Source organism: Salmo trutta, chromosome 1 (genome assembly GCF_901001165.1).
Source record: "Salmo trutta chromosome 1, fSalTru1.1, whole genome shotgun sequence".
Lineage (NCBI taxonomy): Eukaryota > Metazoa > Chordata > Actinopteri > Salmoniformes > Salmonidae > Salmo > Salmo trutta.
Window position 1 is genome coordinate 42647189 of NC_042957.1, and position 21231 is coordinate 42668419.

The following is a 21231-nucleotide window of genomic DNA, read 5'->3' on the forward strand; positions in this document are numbered from 1 at the left end:
CATGAATAAAGAATGGTACCAACACATCCTCTGAGAGCAACTTCTCCCAACCATCCAGGAACAGTTTGGTGACGAACAATGCCTTTTCCAGCATGATGGAGAACCTTGCCATAAGGAAAAAGTGATAACTAAGTGGCTCGGGGAACAAAACATTGATACTTTGGGTCCATGGTCAGGAAACCTCCCAGACCTTAATCCCATTGAGAATTTGTGGTCAATCGTCAAGAGGCGGGTGGACAAACAAAAACCCACAAATTCTGACAAACTCCAAGCATTGATTATGCAAGAATGGGCTGCCATCAGTCAGGATGTGGCCCAGAGGTTAATTGACAGCATGCCAGGGCGGATTGCAGAGGTCTTGAAAAAGAAGGGTCAACACTGCAAATACTGACTCTTTGCATCAACTTCATGTACTTGTCAATAAAAGCTGTTGACACTTATGAAATGCTTGCAATTATACTTCAGTATTCCATAGTAACATCTGACAAAAATATCTAAAGACACTGAAGCAGCAAACTTTGTGGAAATTAATATTTGTGTCATTTTTAAAACTTTTGGACATGACTGTATATACTCAATAAAAATATAAACGCAACATGTAAAGTGTTGGTCCCATGTTTCATGAGCTGAAATAAAAGATCCCAGAAATGTTCCATACGCATAAAAATGTATGCCCCTACCTCATACAGAAACAAAGACAGGGCTTCGTACTAAATTGGTGCTGCTGAATAATTGTGCTATATGCCACAGCACTAATCAACATATAAAATTGATGCTGGGACATGGCTTGGCTTAGAGACAGCGGAATGAGATAGGACAAGTGTGATTTTTGTGAACGCTCTGTACCCTTTGTTCCCTCATTTCCATACCAACGGACAAGCCCAGGTGTTCAGTCCGACATCACAGAGCAACAACAGAAACAATGGAGGGGGCAGAGCATATGGAGGGAGGCATGATGGGAGAGCGTGACCACCGAGTGTAGCCGCTAAAGAGCAGCATATGCCAGGCGCGGAGGCTGCTGTAAATGTAAATAATGTTATGTGTGTGTGTGTGTTGTGTGTGCGTTGTGTGTGTTGTGAAGGCTTGGCTGTGTGTGTTGTAAAGGCTTGACATTTGAGTTAGAAGTGCAGCTGGGATGCGGTGATTGAATCACAGCATGATTCATGTTAGCTAGGTTGCAGTCACTTACTGCTGACATTGTATGTGCTTACCCATTTTTTGAGACAACCAATTGACTTCCCTGAAGGTTTTTCTGTACATGTGGACACATCAGGCTCAATGCCATAGCTGAGAAATAACCTTGTCGATATCCCTGCTATGGTCTCTATCATGAAGCACACAGATAAGACACACAACCACATGGCTAACAACCACTCATAGCAAAGTACCTTCAGAGCCTGAATATGCCTCCACCGAAGGGCTGTCGAGGGGATAACTAAGCCTCCCCTGTTGCTCCAATTAATTGTGTGCAACACTGCGTCATCCCCAGTAATGCATTATTATGACGTCTGAGCCAAGAGACTTAACACACGCTATGCAACACAAAATATAGGAGAGTCAACTCAACCATGGCCTGTTTCAGTAACTCTGTTCTGAACCCACATGGCAATGGGGAGATTCTGAGAGAAAGAGAAATGTAGGCTTTATGGGCAAAGATAGAGTGAGTGTTATTTTTTTTATTTTTTATTTATTTCACCTTTATTTAACCAGGTAGGCCAGTTGAGAACAAGTTCTCATTGACAACTGCGACCTGGTCAAGATAAAGCAAAGCAGTGTGACAAAAAACATAAAAAACACTACTATGGCCTACAAAAAATAGGCCATAGTAGTGAAGTAATTACAATTTAGCAAATTAACACTGGAGTGATAAGTGTGCAGATGATGATGTGCAAGTAGAAATAATGGTGTGCAAAAGAGCAAAAAAGTAAAGTAAATAAAAACAATATGGGAATGAGGTAGGTAGTTGGATGGGCTATTTACAGATGGGCTGTGTACAGCTGCAGCGATCGGTAAGATGCTCAGATTGCTGATGCTTAAAGTTAGTGAGGGAGATGTAAGTCTCCAACTTCAGCGATTTTTGCAATTCGTTCCAGTCATTGGCAGCAGAGAACTGGAAGGAAAGGCGGCCAAAGGAGGTGTTGGCTTCGGGGATGACCAGTGAGATATACCTGCTGGAGCGCATGCTATGGGTGGGTGTTGCTATGGTGACCAGTGAGCTGAGATAAGGCGGAGCTTTACCTAGCAAAGACATAAAGATGACCTGGAGCTAGTGGGTCTGGCGACGAATATGTAGCGAGGGCCAGCCGACGAGAGCATACAGGTCGCAGTGGTGGCATATGGGGCTTTGGTGACAAATCGGATGGCACTGTGATAGACTGCATCCAGTTTGCTGAGTAGAGTGTTGGAGGCTATTTTGTAAATGACATCGCCGAAGTCGAGGATTGGTAGGATGGTCAGTTTTAAGAGGGTATGTTTGGCAGCGTGAGTGAAGGAGGATTTGTTGCAAAATAGGAAGCCGATTCTAGATTTAATTTTGGATTGGAGATGCTAAATATGAGTCTGGAAGGAGAGTTTACAGTCTAACCAGACACCTAGGTTTTTGTAGTTGTCCACATATTCTAAGTCAGAACCGTCCGTCCAGAGTAGTGATGCTAGTCGGGCGGGCGGGTGTGGGCAGCGATCGGTTGAAGAGCATGCATTTAGTTTTACTAGCGTTTAAGAACAGTTGGAGGCCACGGAAGGAGTGTTGTATGGCATTGAAGCTCATTTGGAGGTTTGTTAACACAGTGTCCAAAGAAGGGCCAGATGTATACAGAATGGTGTCGTCTGCGTAGAGGTGGATGTGGTTGGTGGATGTGTTATGTGGTTAACGTCTATTGAATCATCTTTAAAACAATGTAACAAAAGAGGTAAACATATCAAGGTTGTGCAATGATGCCTTCATTACAGGCTGTCCTTGAATGATATACAGTAGCTGCTACTACTTGTGCAATGATGTTTCAACGATAATGTCAATAACACAGAGTGGAATAACACTTAAACAGGCTACAATGTTGACCAAATACCAAACATACCTTGTGATTACACAGCTTAATTACACCAATCACGTGCTGCATGCTTTCAAGTACACAGCCACACTAACAATCCCATTCTACCAAACACAGAATTTTGGGTTTTGTCAAACACAGCTTGAAAAACACCCCCCTCATTGGCATTCCTCCACCTCTTCAAAACTCTTTCGTTTCCTGCCACCGGTTGTCTCCATGGTGACCAGCCTTAGCACTGAGAGCTGCACTTTCAGATGGCCTCTCATCAGTTCCAATCCATCAGCACAGGGATCTACTGTCTTTCTTCTCCCTGTTACTAGGGCCCTCGTCGTGATACACTACCGTGCTTAGTCCTTCTGAGAGACTCGGCTCTACCGCTTAAAGAGACAGCAGTGTCACGACTTCCGCCAAAGTCGGCTCCTCTCCTTGTTCGGGCGGCGTTCGGCGATCGACGTCACCGGCTTTCTAGCCATTGCCGCTCCATTTTTCATATATCCATTGTTTCCATACACACCTGGTTTTCATTTCCCCAATCAATCTACTTGTATTTAACCCTCTGTTTCCCATCATGTTTTGTGTGTAATTGTTTCCTGTTATTATGGTGTTTTATTTACGCGCTTTACTTTTATGATGTTCTGTGTTTTGAGCGCGTTTTATTTATGTAGTGCTCAGGTTTTTGGAACTAAAATAAAGTGCGCCTGTTTACATCACTCTACTCTCCTGTATCTGACTTTGCCTCTAATACACCCGTTGACAAGCAGAGAAAACGTGCTAAACTGCTCCTCGCTTAACTGACTGAGAAAGAATACTCTGGAGGCATTGAGAGAGAGCGGGAGAGAGTGGGAGAGTGTGAGAGCCTGTGTGAGAGAATGTGTGTGTGTGTACACATGTGTGTCAGCAAAACGACCACATCCTCCATTCATGTCCCTCTATAAAAGTTGCCAGATGCTCCAACATGTTAACAAGAGAGTTGTGTAACTATATCTCATCCTGATTCAATTAAGTAGTATTCAAACCTGACTAACTAACTAAGAACACAAGGGTAGCTGGTCATTGGAGCCAGTTTGGTATTTTTTTGCATTTTATTAGGATCCCCATTAGCTTTTGCGAAAGCAGCAGCTACTATTCCTAGGGTCCACACAAAACATGAAACATAATACAGAACATTAATAGAAAAGAACAGCTCAAGGACAGAACTACATAAATAAAAAAAATGGCACACATAGCCTACATATCAATACATACAATACACAAAATATCCAGGTAAAATGGGGGAGAGGCGTTGTGCCGTGAGGTGTTGCTTTATCTGTTTTTTGAAACCAGGTTGGCTGTTCATTACAACAATATGAGATGGAAAGGAGTTTTATCTGGATTTGGGGACAGTGAAAAGACCCCTGGTGGCATGTCTGGTGGGGTAAGTTTGTAAAACAGTTGTACATACAACTACCTCAGGTAGACCCAAATCAATTGAACAAGTAAAGGATGCCTCTCCTTGCCACAGATCGCCAACACACTACTAAAACCCCACAGGGGGGTGGAGTAATATGTAGTCAATTATGTCATGAAAGGCCCTCTTGACAGAAGGATGAGCAGAGGAGGAGAAAAAGCTGTCTGGGGCATAATTAAAGGGGACAGACAGGGCTCTCATTGAGGCTGATGGTACAGAAATCAATGTGCTGCAGTCACAATAAATGCCTCTCATCCTGTCATGCAGACATACAGTCAAGTCAGTCCCAGATTCTGGGATCGTTAAGGAGATAAGGGAAAACTGCTGGGTCAGGGGCCCTGGGCATGACAGTTCAGAGAGGAGGGCGGAGAGAGAGAGAGAGAGAGAGAGAGAGAGAGAGAGAGAGAGAGAGAGAGAGAGAGAGAGAGAGATAGGAGGTTGGGGAGGTAAGGAGATTCAGTTGATAGACAGTAGAGAGAATGTGTGTTGTGTGGGTCTGAGAGAAAGGAAGAGAGAGAGAAATAGAGAGAGAGAGAGCATGAACTACAGAGAAAGTGTGAGCATGTCACGTGTACAGCTTTCCTAAGGGGCCTTGGTTGGAGCGGATTACATCATTCTGGCTCACTCATTGGACTGGACAGGTGACAGGACGTTGAGGGATGACGCCATGATTATATATTTAATTCACTCGGCTGTGGCACCACGTACAGCACTGTGCTGTCTGCGTAAGCAGAGAAACTGACAGAGATGAAGAGAATGAGGAAGAAGGAGGGCGAGAAGACAGGGAGGTGTACACTGTGATTATTACTAACACCTCATACTGTATTTTTAAGAGGAATATAGAGGTAAAGATAGAACATTATTTTCTTAAATTAGCGGGTATTGTTCCTAACCAGCATTACCCGAAACACATACCCCACATCCCCAACTGCAGGTCATGATTGTTTTCCTAGCCACTGTGCGTCTGCCTCTGCATCGCGTGCTCTTTTTGGTTTGAGGCTGGGTATCTGTAAAGCACTAGGTGACAACCGCTGATGTAAAAAGGGGGTTACAAATACATATGATTGAATTAGATTTTCACACCCAGATGCTATCATTAAACAGAGACTTATCGATCACATTTATCACATCCCATAATGTGGGCTATAACAACACAACAATAGTACGCACTGCTGCCACTGAAAGCAATTATTAAAATCATACGGAAATATGACTGGTGAATCTATAGGTCTTCCTTTAATTTATTTAATAGGGATGAACAAAGCATGCACTTTACACCCAGCCCATTCCTAAACAGGTGTAAATTCTGGAAGACATTTATAGCCTGTTTGGTTTGCCTAGAAATGCCTTGAGGCAGATACAGTGTTGCATCTAGGTCGATTTAATTTGGATGCTTCATCTTCTGTATTGCTGGTTTATTGGTACTATCAATAATGTGGAAAGTTACGAGTGTATTTTATTGGATCTGAGTAATAAACACACACACACACACACAAAACCATGAATGTATGTACACACACGTGCACACACACACATTACATTTACATTTACGTCATTTAGCAGACACTCTTATCCAGAGTGACTTACAGTAGTGAATGCATACATTTCATACATTTTTTTTTTTTTTCTGTGCTGGCCCCCCGTGGGAATCAAACCCACAACCCTGGTGTTGCAAACACCATGCTCTACCAACTGAGCTACAGGGAAGGCACACACACACACACACACGCACACACACACGCACACACACACACACCATCCACATGCGCATGCACGGATGCCCGCGCGCACACACACACGCACACACACAAAACTAAGAGCTGCGATTAGCTGATTTGGCAATAACAGCCTGTTTCTCTTTTGCTGTAGTTTAGCGGCCGGGTGATGTACTAGTGATGTAACTGGCATTGGATACAGAGAGGCTTGTTAGATGACAGCAAGCTCCATTTGTTCTGCCACTTACTCTGCAGCTCCACTATACGCGTGTCGCTGTTGCATTTTACCTGCTACACAGAGCTTTGTTTTGAGAGTGGAGAGGAGCAGAGGGGGAGAGCATCTTTATTCTATTTTGCCTACTGTACTATATTCATTGATTGTGCGTTAGTACAATAGCTTTGGTCCAGTTTTTCACAGGTACTCATTAAATCTACAATATGTACCTTTTTGGGCGACCTGACCAAATTCTCAAGAGTTATAGATCTGTCATTCTCATTAAAAGCAAGTCTAAGAAGTGGTAGATCTGCTCTACAGTATGTGCGCTATTTCTGTGCTTCCCATTCTTACGTTTTGTTTTTGAGTCTTTTACTTTTGGTTATGTACGCCAGCTTCAAAAAGCTGAAAATGCAATATTTTGGGTCATTCAAAATATATTTCACAACAGTTAAGATGGTAAAATGATTCTCTGTGTTTGTTTTGTCACATAAACTGAATTTTAGCAACTAGGAAATGGCGGAGTGATTTCTGCATAATGCACTTTTAAATTGTTGCTAGTGGTTGTCCTAAAATATCCTCTAATTTCACAACTTGCTTTTGTTTACATTGTGAACCTAGCTAGTCAATGTAGCTAGCTAGCTAGTAGAAGTAGCTTCTTCTGACATCATTATTTCAATTCACATGATAAAATGAACGCACGCGTCAGCCATCAACATTTTTTATAAAAACATTTACCTCATGCTGTAGCAACGCCGCAACACTGTGATGCAGTGCCTTAGACCAATGCGCCACTCGGGAGGCCAGACATCAAAAATGTTACCTTGCCGATCTTGAACTTGGATGCTGTCATTGGACATGACGCAACGTGAAAGCAACACGGGCAGTGAAGCAGCTTTCATTGATTTCAAAGGAAGCATTTCCTCAACGGTTGACGGCTGATGGCAATGCCGGACGCCCAATGGCTATAGTAGGGCCATAATACAGTATCTGTTCTGTCTGTGCTAGGGTGCACTGAACCCAATGCTATGCTTTATGTGTTATATCAAGCACTGCTACTATCCTAACAGTCCACTGTGAAAATCTATTTTGGCCCTCAAAATGTGTGATTACTGATCTAAGGCCATATTGAGAAGAGTTGAAAAGCCACAAGCCAGACATTTTGTAATGGATATTTTCCTTTGGAAGAAGAGGAGAGATATGTAAAAGTAGACAGTAAGTATAGTGTGGAAACAGGTTTATATTTTACATTTTTTGTATATGCCATTTAGAAGACGCTTTTATTCAAAGCGACTTACAGTCATGCATGCATACATTTCACAAATGGGTGGGCCCGTGAAAGAAACCCACAATCCCGGTGCCGCAAGTGCCATGCTCTACCAACTGAGCCATACAGAACCACATACAGGACCAGGCAGGTATAGGTAGGTAGAGTATGTAGAGACTCACCTGGGGATCCCAGCAGCACCTGGACTATGTCATCATACAGGATCAGGGTCGCAGGCCGCTGGGGGAGCAAGTAGAGGCTGACTGAAGCATACACTGAGAGAGAGAGAGAGAGAGAGAGAGAGAGAGAGAGAGAGAGAGAGAGAGAGAAAGGAAAAGTGAGGAGGAAAAGGGAAAGAGAGGAAGAGAGAAACAAAACAAACATGAGTTAGTTATGACAGATCAATCATCAATCAGACAGACACCTGTCTCTGTTGACTGCTGTTGTATTGTCCTCACCCCACCAGTCATAACAAAACAATGTTTATCAAACACAGAGAGACAGTCATGACCTACATTTCTCCCTTCACAAAGTGTTTCCAGCTATGCAGCAAGACAACAATGCACCTGGCTTGGGGTTATATAAAGAAACCAGCCCACCTCCTTCCTCAGCGGTCCACAGAGTATACTATATATGTATAGTGAGGTGAGGAAATCCTGATGCATCCCACCTGAGAGTTCCCTCCCTGTCAGTCAGACTGTAAGGAGTGTGTGCTCGTGTGTGTGTGTCTGCAACCCGAGTCCACTAGAGGAGGAGAGACAGGTAATGAGGAATAACAGTCTCCGTTCGTTAACATCTGAGCTTCTTTTTGAAAGGGGGATTGTGACGAGGCATTGAAATCCACCCAGAGGGAAAGCGCTCAGGATAGATTCAAAACACTCTTGACATTGACAAGACTCTCTATCCTTTCGCCTGTGTTCAGGGGGTGTGGAAGGATGTGTGCTGTCTTTACACTCCTGACATGTGTATGCGTTGCTGGTCAAGAGAGTTATATCTATTGGATTATATCTCGAAAAGGTGCAGACCAGTGGTTCTCAAACTTTTTATAGTCCTGTACCCCTTCAAACATTCAACCTCCAGCTGCATACCCCCTCCAGCACCAGGGTCAGCGCACCCTCAAATTTTGTTTTTTGCCATCATTGTAAGCCTGCCATACACACACTACACAATACATTTATTAAACATAAGAATGAGTGTGAGTTTTTGTCACAACCCGGCTTATGGGAAGTGACAAAGAGCTCTTATAGGACCAGGGTACAAATAATAATATAATAATATCAATAATTTTGCTCTTTATTAGCCATCTTACATATAAAACATTATTTGTTCATCAAAAATGGTGAATAACTCAGCACTGGTTAATAAGAAGGGTGTGCTTAAAAGGATGCACATTACTCTGCAATGTTGGGTTGTATTGGAGAGCGTCTCAGTCTTAAATCAGTTTCCACACACAGCCTGTGCCTGTATTTAGTTTTCATGCTTGTGAAGGCCGAGAATCCACTCTCACATAGGTACGTGGTTACAAAGGGCATCAGTGTCTTAACAGGGCAAATTTGCCAAGGCAAGAAACTCTCACAGAGCGCAACCCTATCCAGAAATCTGGCAGTGGCTTCTGATTAAATAACATTTTCACAGAACCGCTTATTGCAATTTTGTTGAGGATCTCTTGTTCAGATATCGGTAAGTGGACTGGAGGCAGGCCATGAAAGGATTAACGAATCCAGTTGTTTCTGTCGTCCGTTTTGGGAAAGTACATGTGCAATTGCGCACCCAGCTCACTCAAGTGCTTCGCTATATCACATTTGACATTGTCCATAAGCTTGAGTTCATTTGCACACAGAAAAATCATTCAATGATGGAAAGACTTGTGTTGTCCTTGTTAATGCAGACAGAAAAGAGCTCCAACTTCTTAATCATAGCCTCAATTTTGTCCCGCACATTGAATGCAGTTGCAGATAGTCCCTGTAATCCTAGTTTCAGATCATTCAGCAGAGAAAAAACATCCCCCAGATAGGCCAGTCGTGTGAGAAACTCGTCATCATGCAAGCGGTCAGACAAGTGAAAATGATGGTCAGTAAAGAAAACTTTTAGCTCTTCTCTCAATTAAAAAAAAACATGTCAATACTTTGCCCCTTGATAACCAGCACACTTCTGTATGTGGTAAAAGCGTTACAAGGTTGCTGCCCATATCATATTATATATCATTGCATAATGCAGAAAATACACTAGAGTTCAGGGGCCTTGCTTTAACAAAGTTAACCATTTTCACTGTAGTGTCCAAAACATATTTCAAGCTGTCAGGCATTCCCTTGGCAGCAACAGGCTCTCGGTGGATGCTGCAGTGTACCCAAGTGCCGTCGGGAGCAACTGCTTGCACGCGCGTTACCACTCCACTATGTCTCCCTGTCATGGCTTTTGCGCCATCAGTACAGATACCAACACATCTTGACCACCAAAGTACATTTGATGTCATAAATCTGTCCAGTACTTTAAAAATATCCTTTCCTGTTGTCCTGGTTTCCAGTAGAGGATGTCTTCCTTAATTGACCCCCCATAAACGTAACAGACATATACCAGGAGCTGTGCCATGCCCGCCACGGTTGTTGACTCATCCAGTTGTAACGCATAGAATTCACTGGCTTGTATGCGAAGCAGTAATTGTTTCAAAACATCTCCTGCCATGTCACTGATGCGTCGTGAAACAGTGTTGTTTGATGAAGAAATTGTTTTTTTGGCCTTGTCCTAGCCACTCAGTAGCTCACCATATAAGACGCTTCTAGCCCTTCTTATTAATGGTATCTGTTGCTTTTATATATGACTTACTACTCGAAAGTCGTCTTAATTCTTGCTCCAAAAACTTCCATGGCTTATTTTTCAAATTGGCATGTTCCGTTTCTAAATGTCTGCCCAAGAGTGAAGGTTTCATTGCGTTGTGAGATAGTACTTTTGCACAGATAACACACTGTGGCCGAGGAAAGGCACTACTCCCAATATAAGTGAGCCCCAAATCAATTTAGTTCTCATCATATTTGCGCCTCTTCGATGGTCCAACGTCCCTGTCTGTTGTTTGATGCTTTCCCGGTTAAGGGGGCAGCAGCTCTTCGGCTGCATCAGATTCACAACTGTCAGTGTCCATGCTAGCTGGGCTAGCAACAAAAGTAGAATTACTGACGATAGCATTGGATGTGCTCGTGGAAGCAGAACAACTTGTGTCAATGACAGGTGCTAGTGTAGTACTGCTGGTAGTAGCAGTACTACCAGTAGAGCTGGTATGTGTCTCTATGGACGCGGGCCATACTTTTCTTTAACCATTTATCAATTTTCGAGCAAACGGAATGAGCAGCAGCTACGTTTAGCTACATACGGACAACTTGTGATAGTAAGTTGAAAGCAGGACTGAGTTTTGGGGTGCCCCTCGAGCCCCATAGTTTGGGAACCACTGAAGTAGAGTAAGGTTATTGAATGGCATTCATTACTTGGCTCAGCATCAGCAGGAATGACAACTCAACTGTGTGGCATTTGGACATTATTTTCTCCAGAATGTGGGATCTGACTATACCCACTGACCAGAATAGCCTTGGGCTGTCTGGACCCTCTGAAGCTGTAGCAAGTGCTGGCTACTCTCCAGGACACATTAGCATGTTGGCTGGAGTAAGCTGCAGTGCCCAGTGCCTATCTAGCCTGGTTTAACCAGACTGAACCCTGAATGCACCATTGAGAACAGTGTTCAGTCTGGGTTAACCAGGCTAATGCCCATCTGTTATTGAGAAGAAGCAGGGTGCTGCTGCTACTGATATGCACACAGACTTATAGCTCAGGGAGTACAAGGCAGCAGAGACATCATGTACTCAAGGACCCAAAACATTTATCAAGCTTTTTGTGAATTTTGTTATTGCACAGATCCTCATAGTAAAACCAAGTGCACACTCATCTGCATCAGTCAATTGGTATACAGTTGTCATTTGCTTGATGCATTCTGCAAGAGCTAAAAATACAATAATTAAGATTATCATTATTTATTTTATTTGATGCACAATATGCCTACAGCTTGGTAAGATATAGACTGTGTACTGTACGTTAAATGCTGATCATTCCATAAAGGGAAAGCTTTGTGTGCAGATGTCTGTATTGAAGTCACTGTGGTTTAGAAAGAAAGTCGATGCAGCATGCAGTGTTTACACCGTTCCCTGCAGCTTGAATTATTAGGCTGTATGAGTATGCCCTTTGAGTGGGTGGATGCTTTCCAAGAGCTAAGAGCTACTGTTAGAGTGAGCCTGGCAGGTTACGCCCCCCCAGGTTCATAGATGCTGCTTTAACTGAGAGAACAGGGACATTCACCCCTTTCTCTCATGCACACACAGACACGCACACACGCACACAGATTGCAAATGGACACACGCACACTACACACACACACACACACACACAGAGATCACACAAGCACACACACAGATCCCACAGTGCTTAATATTCTCCACCCTGGGAAGCAGAAAAAAGGAAAGGTGACTGCTTGTCAGAGCAGAGCATATACAGCATTGGGCCTGAGGCACAGATGGGGGGAGAGACAAGAGCCAGAGCTAGAGCCAGAAAAGACTGTGGCAGAGGGATAAAAAAAACGGGTGCATTTGACACAGGGGAGAAGGAAAGGGGGATGGGGAGGAAAAGACAGATGGAGAGAGCGAGAATCCACATTAGGGGACAGAGTCAACATTACAATAAAACAATGCTAAAATGCCTCTGAGACACCAGTTTTATCATCCATCCTTCCAGGATGTGTCCAGTTCAGGTTTGGCCCCCTGACTTCAGCTGAGTCAATCAGAGCTCTGAGCAAGAGGCACCTCGTCTCGTTGCACAATGAAACATACAGTGCCTTGCAAAAGTATTCACCCCCTTGGCATTTTCCTATTTTGTTGCCTCACAACCTGGAATTAAAATAGATTTTTTGGGGGGGGTTTGTATCATTTGATTTACACAACATACCTACCACTTTGAAGATGCAAAATATTTTTAATTGCGAAACAAACAAGAAATAAGAAATAAGAAAACTTGAGCGTGCATAACTATTCACCCCCCCAAAGTCAATACTTTGTAGAGCCACCTTTTGCAGCAATTACAGCTGCAAGTCTCTTGGGATGTCTCTTTTACGCTTGGCACATCTAGCCACTGGGATTTTTGCTCATTCTTCAAGGCAAAACTGCTCCAGGTCCTTCAAATTGGATAGGTTCCTGCAGGTGTACTGCAATCTTTAAGTCATACCACATATTCTCAATTGGATTGAGGTCTGGGCTTTGACTAGGCCATTCCAAGACATTTAAATGTTTCCCCTTAAACCACTTGAGTGTTGCTTCAGCAGTATGCTTAGGGCCATTGTCCTGCTGGAAGGTGAACCTCCGTCCCAGTCTCAAATCTCTGGAAGACTGAAACAGGTTTCCCTCAAGAATTTCTCTGTATTTAGCATCATCCATCATTCCTTAAATTCTTAAAGTTTCCCAGTCCCTACCAATGAAAAACATACCCACAGCGTGATGCTGCCATCATCATGCTTCATTGTGGGGATGGTGTTCTCGGGGTTATGAGAGGTGTTGGGTTTGTGCCAGACATAGCGTTTTCCTTGATGGCCAAAAAGCTCAATTTTAGTCAGAGTACCTTCCTCCATATGTTTGGGGAGTCTCCCACATGCCTTTTGGCGAACACCAAACGTGTTTGCTTATTTTTTTCTTTAAGCAATGGCTTTTTTTCTGGCCACTCTTCTGTAAAGCCCAGCTTTGTGGAGTGTATGGCTTAAAGTGGTCCTATGGACAGATACTCCAATCTCCGCTGTGGAGCTTTGCAGCTCCTTCAGGGTTATCTTTGGTCTCTTTGTTGCCTCTCTGATTAATGCACTCCTTGCTTGGTCCGTGATTTTTAGTGGGCGGCCCTCTCTTGGCAGGTTTGTTGTGGTGCCATATTCTTTCCATTTTTCATAATGGATTTAATGGTGCGCTGTGGGATGATCAAAGTTTATGATATATTTTTATAACCCAACCCTGATCTGTACTTCTCCACAACTTTGTCCCTGACCTGTTTGCAGAGCTCCTTGGTTTTCATGGTGCCACTTGCTTGGTGGTGCCCCTTGCTTAGTGGTGTTGCAGACTCTGGGGACTTTTAGAACATGTGTATATATACTGAGATCACGTGACACTTAGATTGCACACAGGTGTTCTTTATTTAATTAATTATGTAACTTCTGAAGGTAATTGGTTGCACCAGATCTTATTTAGGGGCTTCATTTTGTTGAATTTTCATTTCACCAATTTGGACTATTTTGTGTTTGTCCACTACATGAAAACCAAATAAAAATCAATTTAAATTACAGGTTGTAATGCAACAAAATAGGAAAAACGCCAAGGAGGTGATACTTTTGCAAGGCACTGTATCAGTGATTGCAGTGAGTCATCCATCCCTGGGACTTGCGTGACAACCACAGATTATGGAAGGGCTGGAGGGGATGGCCTAGCCGGGCTGTTTCTTAGACCGACGACAATAAAATATGCAAGGAGAATAGAGGGTCAAACATAGTCAGTGATGAACAGAACACTACTGACGGAGACTGTTGAAGAGACATTTCTCAAAGGGGGAAGGAGTTTTGGGTTTGAAAGCATAAGGGACAAAGGATGCAGGGCCGACCCATATCCTCTCTCAGATTGTTGAGTCATGGTTATAGTACGTTAACAGTTTACACATAGTTAATGTTTAACTTGTGTTTATACACATATGATAGTTATTGTGATAGGGACAAAACGGCTGTATATCTCCAGCTTGGTCCCAGATACGTTTGTGCTGTCTTGCCAAATCCTACCCTATGATAACGATCATATGAGTTGACTATATAAACAGATCTGGGACCAGGCTAGCATCTCTTTTCAGATTTCTGCAATATCATAATGGCTTAAAAAGTGTCTATAAAGTTTGTGAAATGCAAACAGACCGAGTGGATTCTCATTATCACAATCATCAAAGACATTATTCTGTTCTGTTGTCAGCACTCTGCAGCCCTCTCCAATTTCCATACAGTGCCTTATTAAAATGGCTCAGGAATTTAAATGGACATACTGTAATTAAATAGAATAGGATTATAGTATTGACCTATAGAGAATAAATATATTGTGAAATATATTACAAATGAAGATCATTTAATCAATACAGTTCACTTCAGAATTGGGGTAATAGTCAGGGCCCAGGGGGATAACTTGGGAACATTGAAGTTTGTCTATTTCTCTATACCCATAATTACAATGCTAATTCTGCCGATAGTGTGTGTGCTCTGTGGAGAGAACTTGTTTGACAGAGACAACAATGGCTGGGGACAAACGCAGGCATGAAATAGAAAAGCAATTAAAAAGGTTTGTGAAAAGGAGAAACACAAAAAGAAACACAAATAACAGAAAACAAAAATAAAATCAAAAATACAAGAAAGAGGTTTACCACTTGGATGAACATTGTTTGTCATTCAATCATTATGACCATATGTCATTGAATGTAGGCTACAGTATCAGAGAGAGCAGGTAAAAAAAGCATTGGAACAAAAAGGTGCTGTGCTGCGGTTGGTATAATGGAGGAAAGAGCTACAGTAATGCTCCATCCCTTCTGAAGTAGCTCTCCGCCCGCAAATGAATGGCAGTTAAAAGCTTATTGGCCTTTTAAAAGCTTGGATGTCTCAGAGAGACTATCAACAAGAAATGTGTGCTGGATCAATCCGCCTGGCTGTTCGAGTGACAACAGATGCTTTCAGAACATGATCAACTCAAATGGCATGAGGTATGAATTACGACGATGGAAACAAGAGGAAATATTCCCACCAGCGTCTAAGGTAAGGAGCCAGATCAGTGAAGGGATCAAACAGGGTATGGGAGTATTCTTTTTCAATTCAGTCAAATCAGGAAGCCAACTTTTTATTCCAATACTAACTTAAACTTTACTTCCTGAATTAACTGAATTTATAATGTAATTGAACCCAACCCTGAGATCAGAGGGTGCACTTACAATGTACACTGCTTAATTTGTAAATTGTGAGGTCCTGGAACACATAGTGAGTGCGAGAGGGGGCGTTATCCGGGGGGCTCTGAGGTACCGGTGTCACGTCTACTCCCGCTCTTCCCCTCCAGCATTCGAAGTCACCTGGCATCACGCTGACTGGGTGGGCATTGGAATGGGCCACGGCTGTCTGGGAGAGAGGAGAGGAGGAGCTAGATTCTTATGAGGGGTTCATGGCTCTGTTTAAATGTGTCTTCGATCATCCCCTGGAGGGCAGAGAGGGGGGTGAGCCCCTACTCCAATTACGACAGGGGGACCAGATGGCTGCCGAGTACGCGCTCACCTTCCGGACAGTAGCAGCATCCAGCGGATGGAATGAGCCAGCGCTTCGTACGCTATTCAGAAGAGGTCAGCGCGAAGAGGTCCAGACGAAACTGACCTGTCAAGACGACAAGCACTCATTGTGACGCACTCATTGCGATGGCCATCCGTCTGGATAACCTTCTTCGGGAGCGTCGGTACTCTCATCGCTTCTCTCCCTCCCTCAGTGAACACTCGATCAGAGCCTGAACCCTTGGAGGAAGGGGTCACAAGCATCCCCGCAGTGAAGCGACGAAGACGGAGACAGCTGGGGCTCTGTCTGTGTTGTGGTCAAGGAGGGCACCAGCTCCAGCGATGTCCGGCACTTCCTAATCCGGGATCCACAAGAGCAGAGGGACGGTCACGTGATCTTCCACCTCCTGGGGAAAGAGTGAGTATTTCATCTTCATCACTCTTTGCTAAACTCTTTTTGGTGTCCATCACACTAGTTGACTGTCCCTCATTTACTGTGTCTACAGCATTAGTGGATTCTGGTGTCGCGAGGAACTTTATTGACCAGACCCTTGCCTCCTCTCTTAACATCATCTCATACCTGCTCTCCTCTCCTTTCAAGCCCTCGATAGTCGGCCACTAGGATCCGGAACCATTACACACATCACCCAACCACTCACCCTCACCGTGGAGTCCATTCATCAGGAGAACATCCCCTTCTTCATTACCAGTGCACCAGATCATCCTCGGCCTCCCTTGTCTTCAACACCATAACCCCAAAATCTCATGGTCGAGGATGAGAATCACAGACTGGTCACCCGAATCCCATTCCCTGTGGTTCCACGTCAGTTGAGAGTCCTGTGGTTGCACTTCAGGTTGCACTTCAGGTATTCTTCAAGACCCGCGCCACATATCTTCCTTTTCATCGCCCCTGGGACTGTGCCATCAACCTGCGTCTCCGCGCAGACACATCTATCCTCTGTCGGTGGCTGAGGCCCAGGCCATGGAGGATTATATCCAAGAGTCGCTCCAACAAGGTTTCATCCCCACGTCCACTTCTCCTGTGTCAGCTGGTTTCTTCTTCGTGGCCAAGAAGGATGTAGGGTTACGTCCATGCATTGAGTACAGAGGACTCAATGAAATCACCACGAAGTATGAAGCTCATATTCAGATTACCTTCACAGTACAGAACAAGTTTGTGAAGGAAAAATGTGTTCCTACTTTAGTTTTCAAATTCTCCCACAGTGACTCTCCCCTAGTCAAGTCCATTTAACTCCTAACAGTCAGTTTCTTGCTCAAAGCCAGGACGTTTAGACTCCTTGTAAGGCTGTTCAGAAGATTCTGGCTGTAGTGTCTATTTTTCTATTTTGAATGTTAACTATCCTCTTTAGCCTTGTCTACAATGCTTGCTACCACAAAACGCACCTTGGTTCAGGCATGTTCAAAAACGTGTTGTTTTTTTACGTCGGCGGCAGAGGACGTTGCTGTACATTCCACCTACTCTTTTGCTAATTTAATCCCTCCAGTCTTTTCTAGACCCAAGTTCCCTAACTGTACCTTTTTGCATGTTGTACAGTCCAGCTTTGAATTTTGCATGAAAAGCCAGGGGTTATACGTTTGCCTGCTCTTGAACTGAGCTTCCGTCCAAACTGCACCTGCTCTGAGCACTTCATCGGTAGATTTACTGTCCACCACCCCTCCCCAGCTCCCCGTCCCCCCTCTCCCGCCGAGTCTGACTCGCTAATAGGCCTACTAGCTAGTGGAGGTGCCGGAGGTGGTGCTGAAATGGCAGGATTAGCAGCGCTGCTAGCTAAGGCATCGCAATCAGGAGCAGTTTGCCCCTCACTCCTCTCCTCTGGCACTGACAGTTCTCCGGCTTGTTTCGGGTTCGATTCACCATCTTTCTCTTGATTTTTTTACTTAAAAATTTCACCAAACTTGATTTGTCTTTTTTTATCAAATTTTTTTTGTTTCATATTCAGTAGGAAGATGACTAGCCTAGGCTAAGTGACGAGATTACATAGGGACCTCTTCACTAGCTGATCACCACTACCAAGACCTATGTCAAGATCAGTTACTTACCTCACCGGCCTTCCCCATAACCTCTATGTGGAAATATGAGAGCAGGTCTGTAATCCATGTGGCAGGATAGGATAATTACACAGAAGGATCCATGCGCTTTGACATTATGGTTTTTCTGGGGGGAGGAAGAAATAACGAGGAGGCAACTTGACTAAACTCTGATCACTTTTATTAGAATGTTTATAGTGCGAACTGTGAAAAAGTTATAAATCATGCCATGAGAGGTACCGGATCCTGACAAATAGGTGCCGGAACAAACTACGTCAAATCTGTTCCGGCAGGATCCGGGTCAAATTAAGCACTCAATAAATGAAGTATAAGTATAAGACATCTAAGATGTGTCAAATAAATTATATCCAGCTCAGGGCACCAGCTATGCATTTGGTTTGCTAACTTGCTAGCTAAGTGGCTAGATGTCAAGATCAAGCTTCTTGGTTACAGCAGAGACATTCAATCCTCTCCTGGATCAAGATTCCTGTTGCCTAAATTGTTTTGTAATAATAATATATATATATATATATATATATATATATATATATATATACAGTATATTTGTTTTTTTATAGCACTCCTTGTTTGCATATTCAGCAATACCATATATCCTGGTATGGTACAGAAACGGTATAAGAGTATGAAAATCTGGATACTGCCCAGTAGGCATGAGCGATGTACAGTTTATACTGTATTTCCCGGGATATTTAGAAAAACCGTATGGTTTACACCCCTGCTTATAAGTTATGTATAACTATAACAAACCTAAGCGGTATGGTACAGAAACGTATGACGTATGAAAATCTGGATAGCGCCCAACCTTACCTCACGTGTCATCTGTTTGATTGCCCGGTCATCCCGTCAGTTAGCTGTTTGTTCCACAACTCAAAATTATAAAACTGGCTAGTTTGTCTTCCTCTCGTTTGTCCTTAGATAGGCTGTTAGATGTAAAACAGGATTACTTTTACTTTGCTGCTTTTGGGTAAAGTTTGTCGACTTGAATATGAAATTGATTTGAATTATTTTTTTTTTATTATATTAAAACAGTTATGACGGTTATTTTCTTTTCATTACGGTCTTCAGGGCTCCAGCTATGCATCGTCGATTACATGGTTATTAAAAAATCGTCACAGCCCCATCCATGGCATGATGGCATTGGCATCCATGCAATTCTACCCTCAAGAACCAGTGCCATGTCAGAGAGGAGACGCAAGAGACGCAAAAAAAAACACCACAGACATAGGTGCATCCCAAATGGCACCCTATTCCCTACATAGTGTACTACTTTTGACCAGGACCCATGATGCAGCCGGACAACATGCAATTCATACAGGCCTGGACTCCTGTCACTTTTTGGCCCTAATGCTAAAAGTAGACCAGCACTAACAGCTAAGTGGCTTCCAGCCGATAGTGCCGACAGGACAGCTCTTTCCCTTACGGATGAATTTGCAGCTCAGAGGGTGGGATATAACTACAGCAACAACTGGGTTAGATGGGGTGGGCGGGTGGAGACAGATATACTGCAGACGGTGGGAGTCATCTGGGGTGTGCAAACACAGGGGTAACACCCTGGCAGTGGACCCAGAGAGGAGGAGGCAATGGAGGGGAAATGGGGTGGGGAATTTGAGGTTAAACAACAACTGGGTAGGACTGTCCACACCCCACAGAGGACAGATCGGCAGAGACGGCTTGTTGGACATTCCTTTATGATGGCATCCTGGCCTCTGATTCCATCAAATGTCCCAAAGGATTCTGGTAATTATTATTGTAATTCATCCATTACTTGCATAGTTTAGCCATCAGTATTTAAAATATAACTTTGTGAGGATAAAGTTCTCATAACGTGACCGCACAAAGTAGTACGAATAAGACTTTGATGCAATGGTGGTAAACCACAACAACACAACATTCTTTTCATTCCTGAGGTGAAAAAGTGATAGTTATGGATGAAACACAATACTCACAGGGGATGCGGCTGGCATGCCAGGGGGCGGAGTTAGTAACAAAGCCCTGTTTTGTTGCCGTGACAATGACCCAGGTGCCAGGGCGGTACAGGAAGGTGACCATGACGACACCATCTTTGCCAGCCTTGCTGGTTGCCAAGGTAGACTGGTTCCCATAAACATCCACTGCGGCCTCTGCCAGAGGTGAAAGGTCACTGTTGTCAAACACCTGGACTCTGACGAGCACCTCTGTGGAGAGACAGGAACGAGAATGATTAAATTATTCAAACTAAACCAGAAACCTACAGGATAATTTGCAATGAATGCACAAAAGTATTGTTTGGTTTTGATTAAAAGTTGGAGGCTAAACTTCCACAATGAACTCTTATTGCAATCTGAGAGCACACAGATTGTTCTGCTTCTTCACATATAGTTGGGTTGTAGTTTCTAAGTTCCCTTGTAGCTAACGATAGGAAATGTGTTGCTTTTATACAACAAATTCGAGTGTCATCTTGCCCTACATATAGTAAATGACAGGGCAAGCTTGTCTCTGTTCAGGTGTTCTAGTTCTCAGCTGACAAGGCATGATGACTCATCGTTGTTAACCATGAGATCAAAAAGCATTTAATAGAGTTAAGAGGTCTAGTGCCCGACCCTATTAGGACATGCTGGGACTTCTGCCATCAGAATCGATTGATCCTCCAAACCCCAGCCAAACTGTCTGGAGGGACAGAATGGCTGGCTGATTCCAATACTACTCATAAGCTGTTCAGAACAATTCTAGTTATTGAGTTCAAGAATATATTCCATGGAAAACATCCTCTCTCATAATCATGAGATCACACACACACAGTCCAAGGTCCATTGACAGAAATGTTGCAATTAACAGTTGATTTTATTGGCTGTGATAGACACTTTCTCAACATACTGTGACACAGACTCTGTAGGGGGTAACACTAACACTATGTGCTTCTCAGAATAGTGTGTGTGTGTGTGTGTGTGTGTGTGTGTGTGTGTGTGTGTGTGTGTGTGTGTGTGTGTGTGTGTGTGTGTGTGTGTGTACCCTAGCCCATTCACATGACCATTGATTGGCCCAGTTCACATTTTCACATGCTACAGAGAGAACCCTTCATAAAAACCCAGTTCACATTTTCACATGCTCCAGAGAGTCCTTCAGAAAACCCAGTTCACATTTTCACA

The 21231-nt window shown here is 43.5% G+C and overlaps 1 protein-coding gene across 1 annotated transcript in view; it reads right to left on the reverse strand.

Annotated features, from left to right (window-relative positions):
• Positions 1-21231, reverse strand: part of LOC115196393 (protein FAM171A2-like) — a 61804-nt gene that overhangs the window by 22802 nt on the left and 17771 nt on the right. Inside the window, exons 2-3 of the mRNA XM_029757193.1 lie at positions 20053-20280; positions 7873-7965 (exon numbers count right to left, since the gene is read on the reverse strand). Of these exons, the coding sequence (XP_029613053.1) occupies positions 7873-7965; positions 20053-20280 (321 nt within the window). The remainder of the gene's footprint in view (positions 1-7872; positions 7966-20052; positions 20281-21231) is intronic.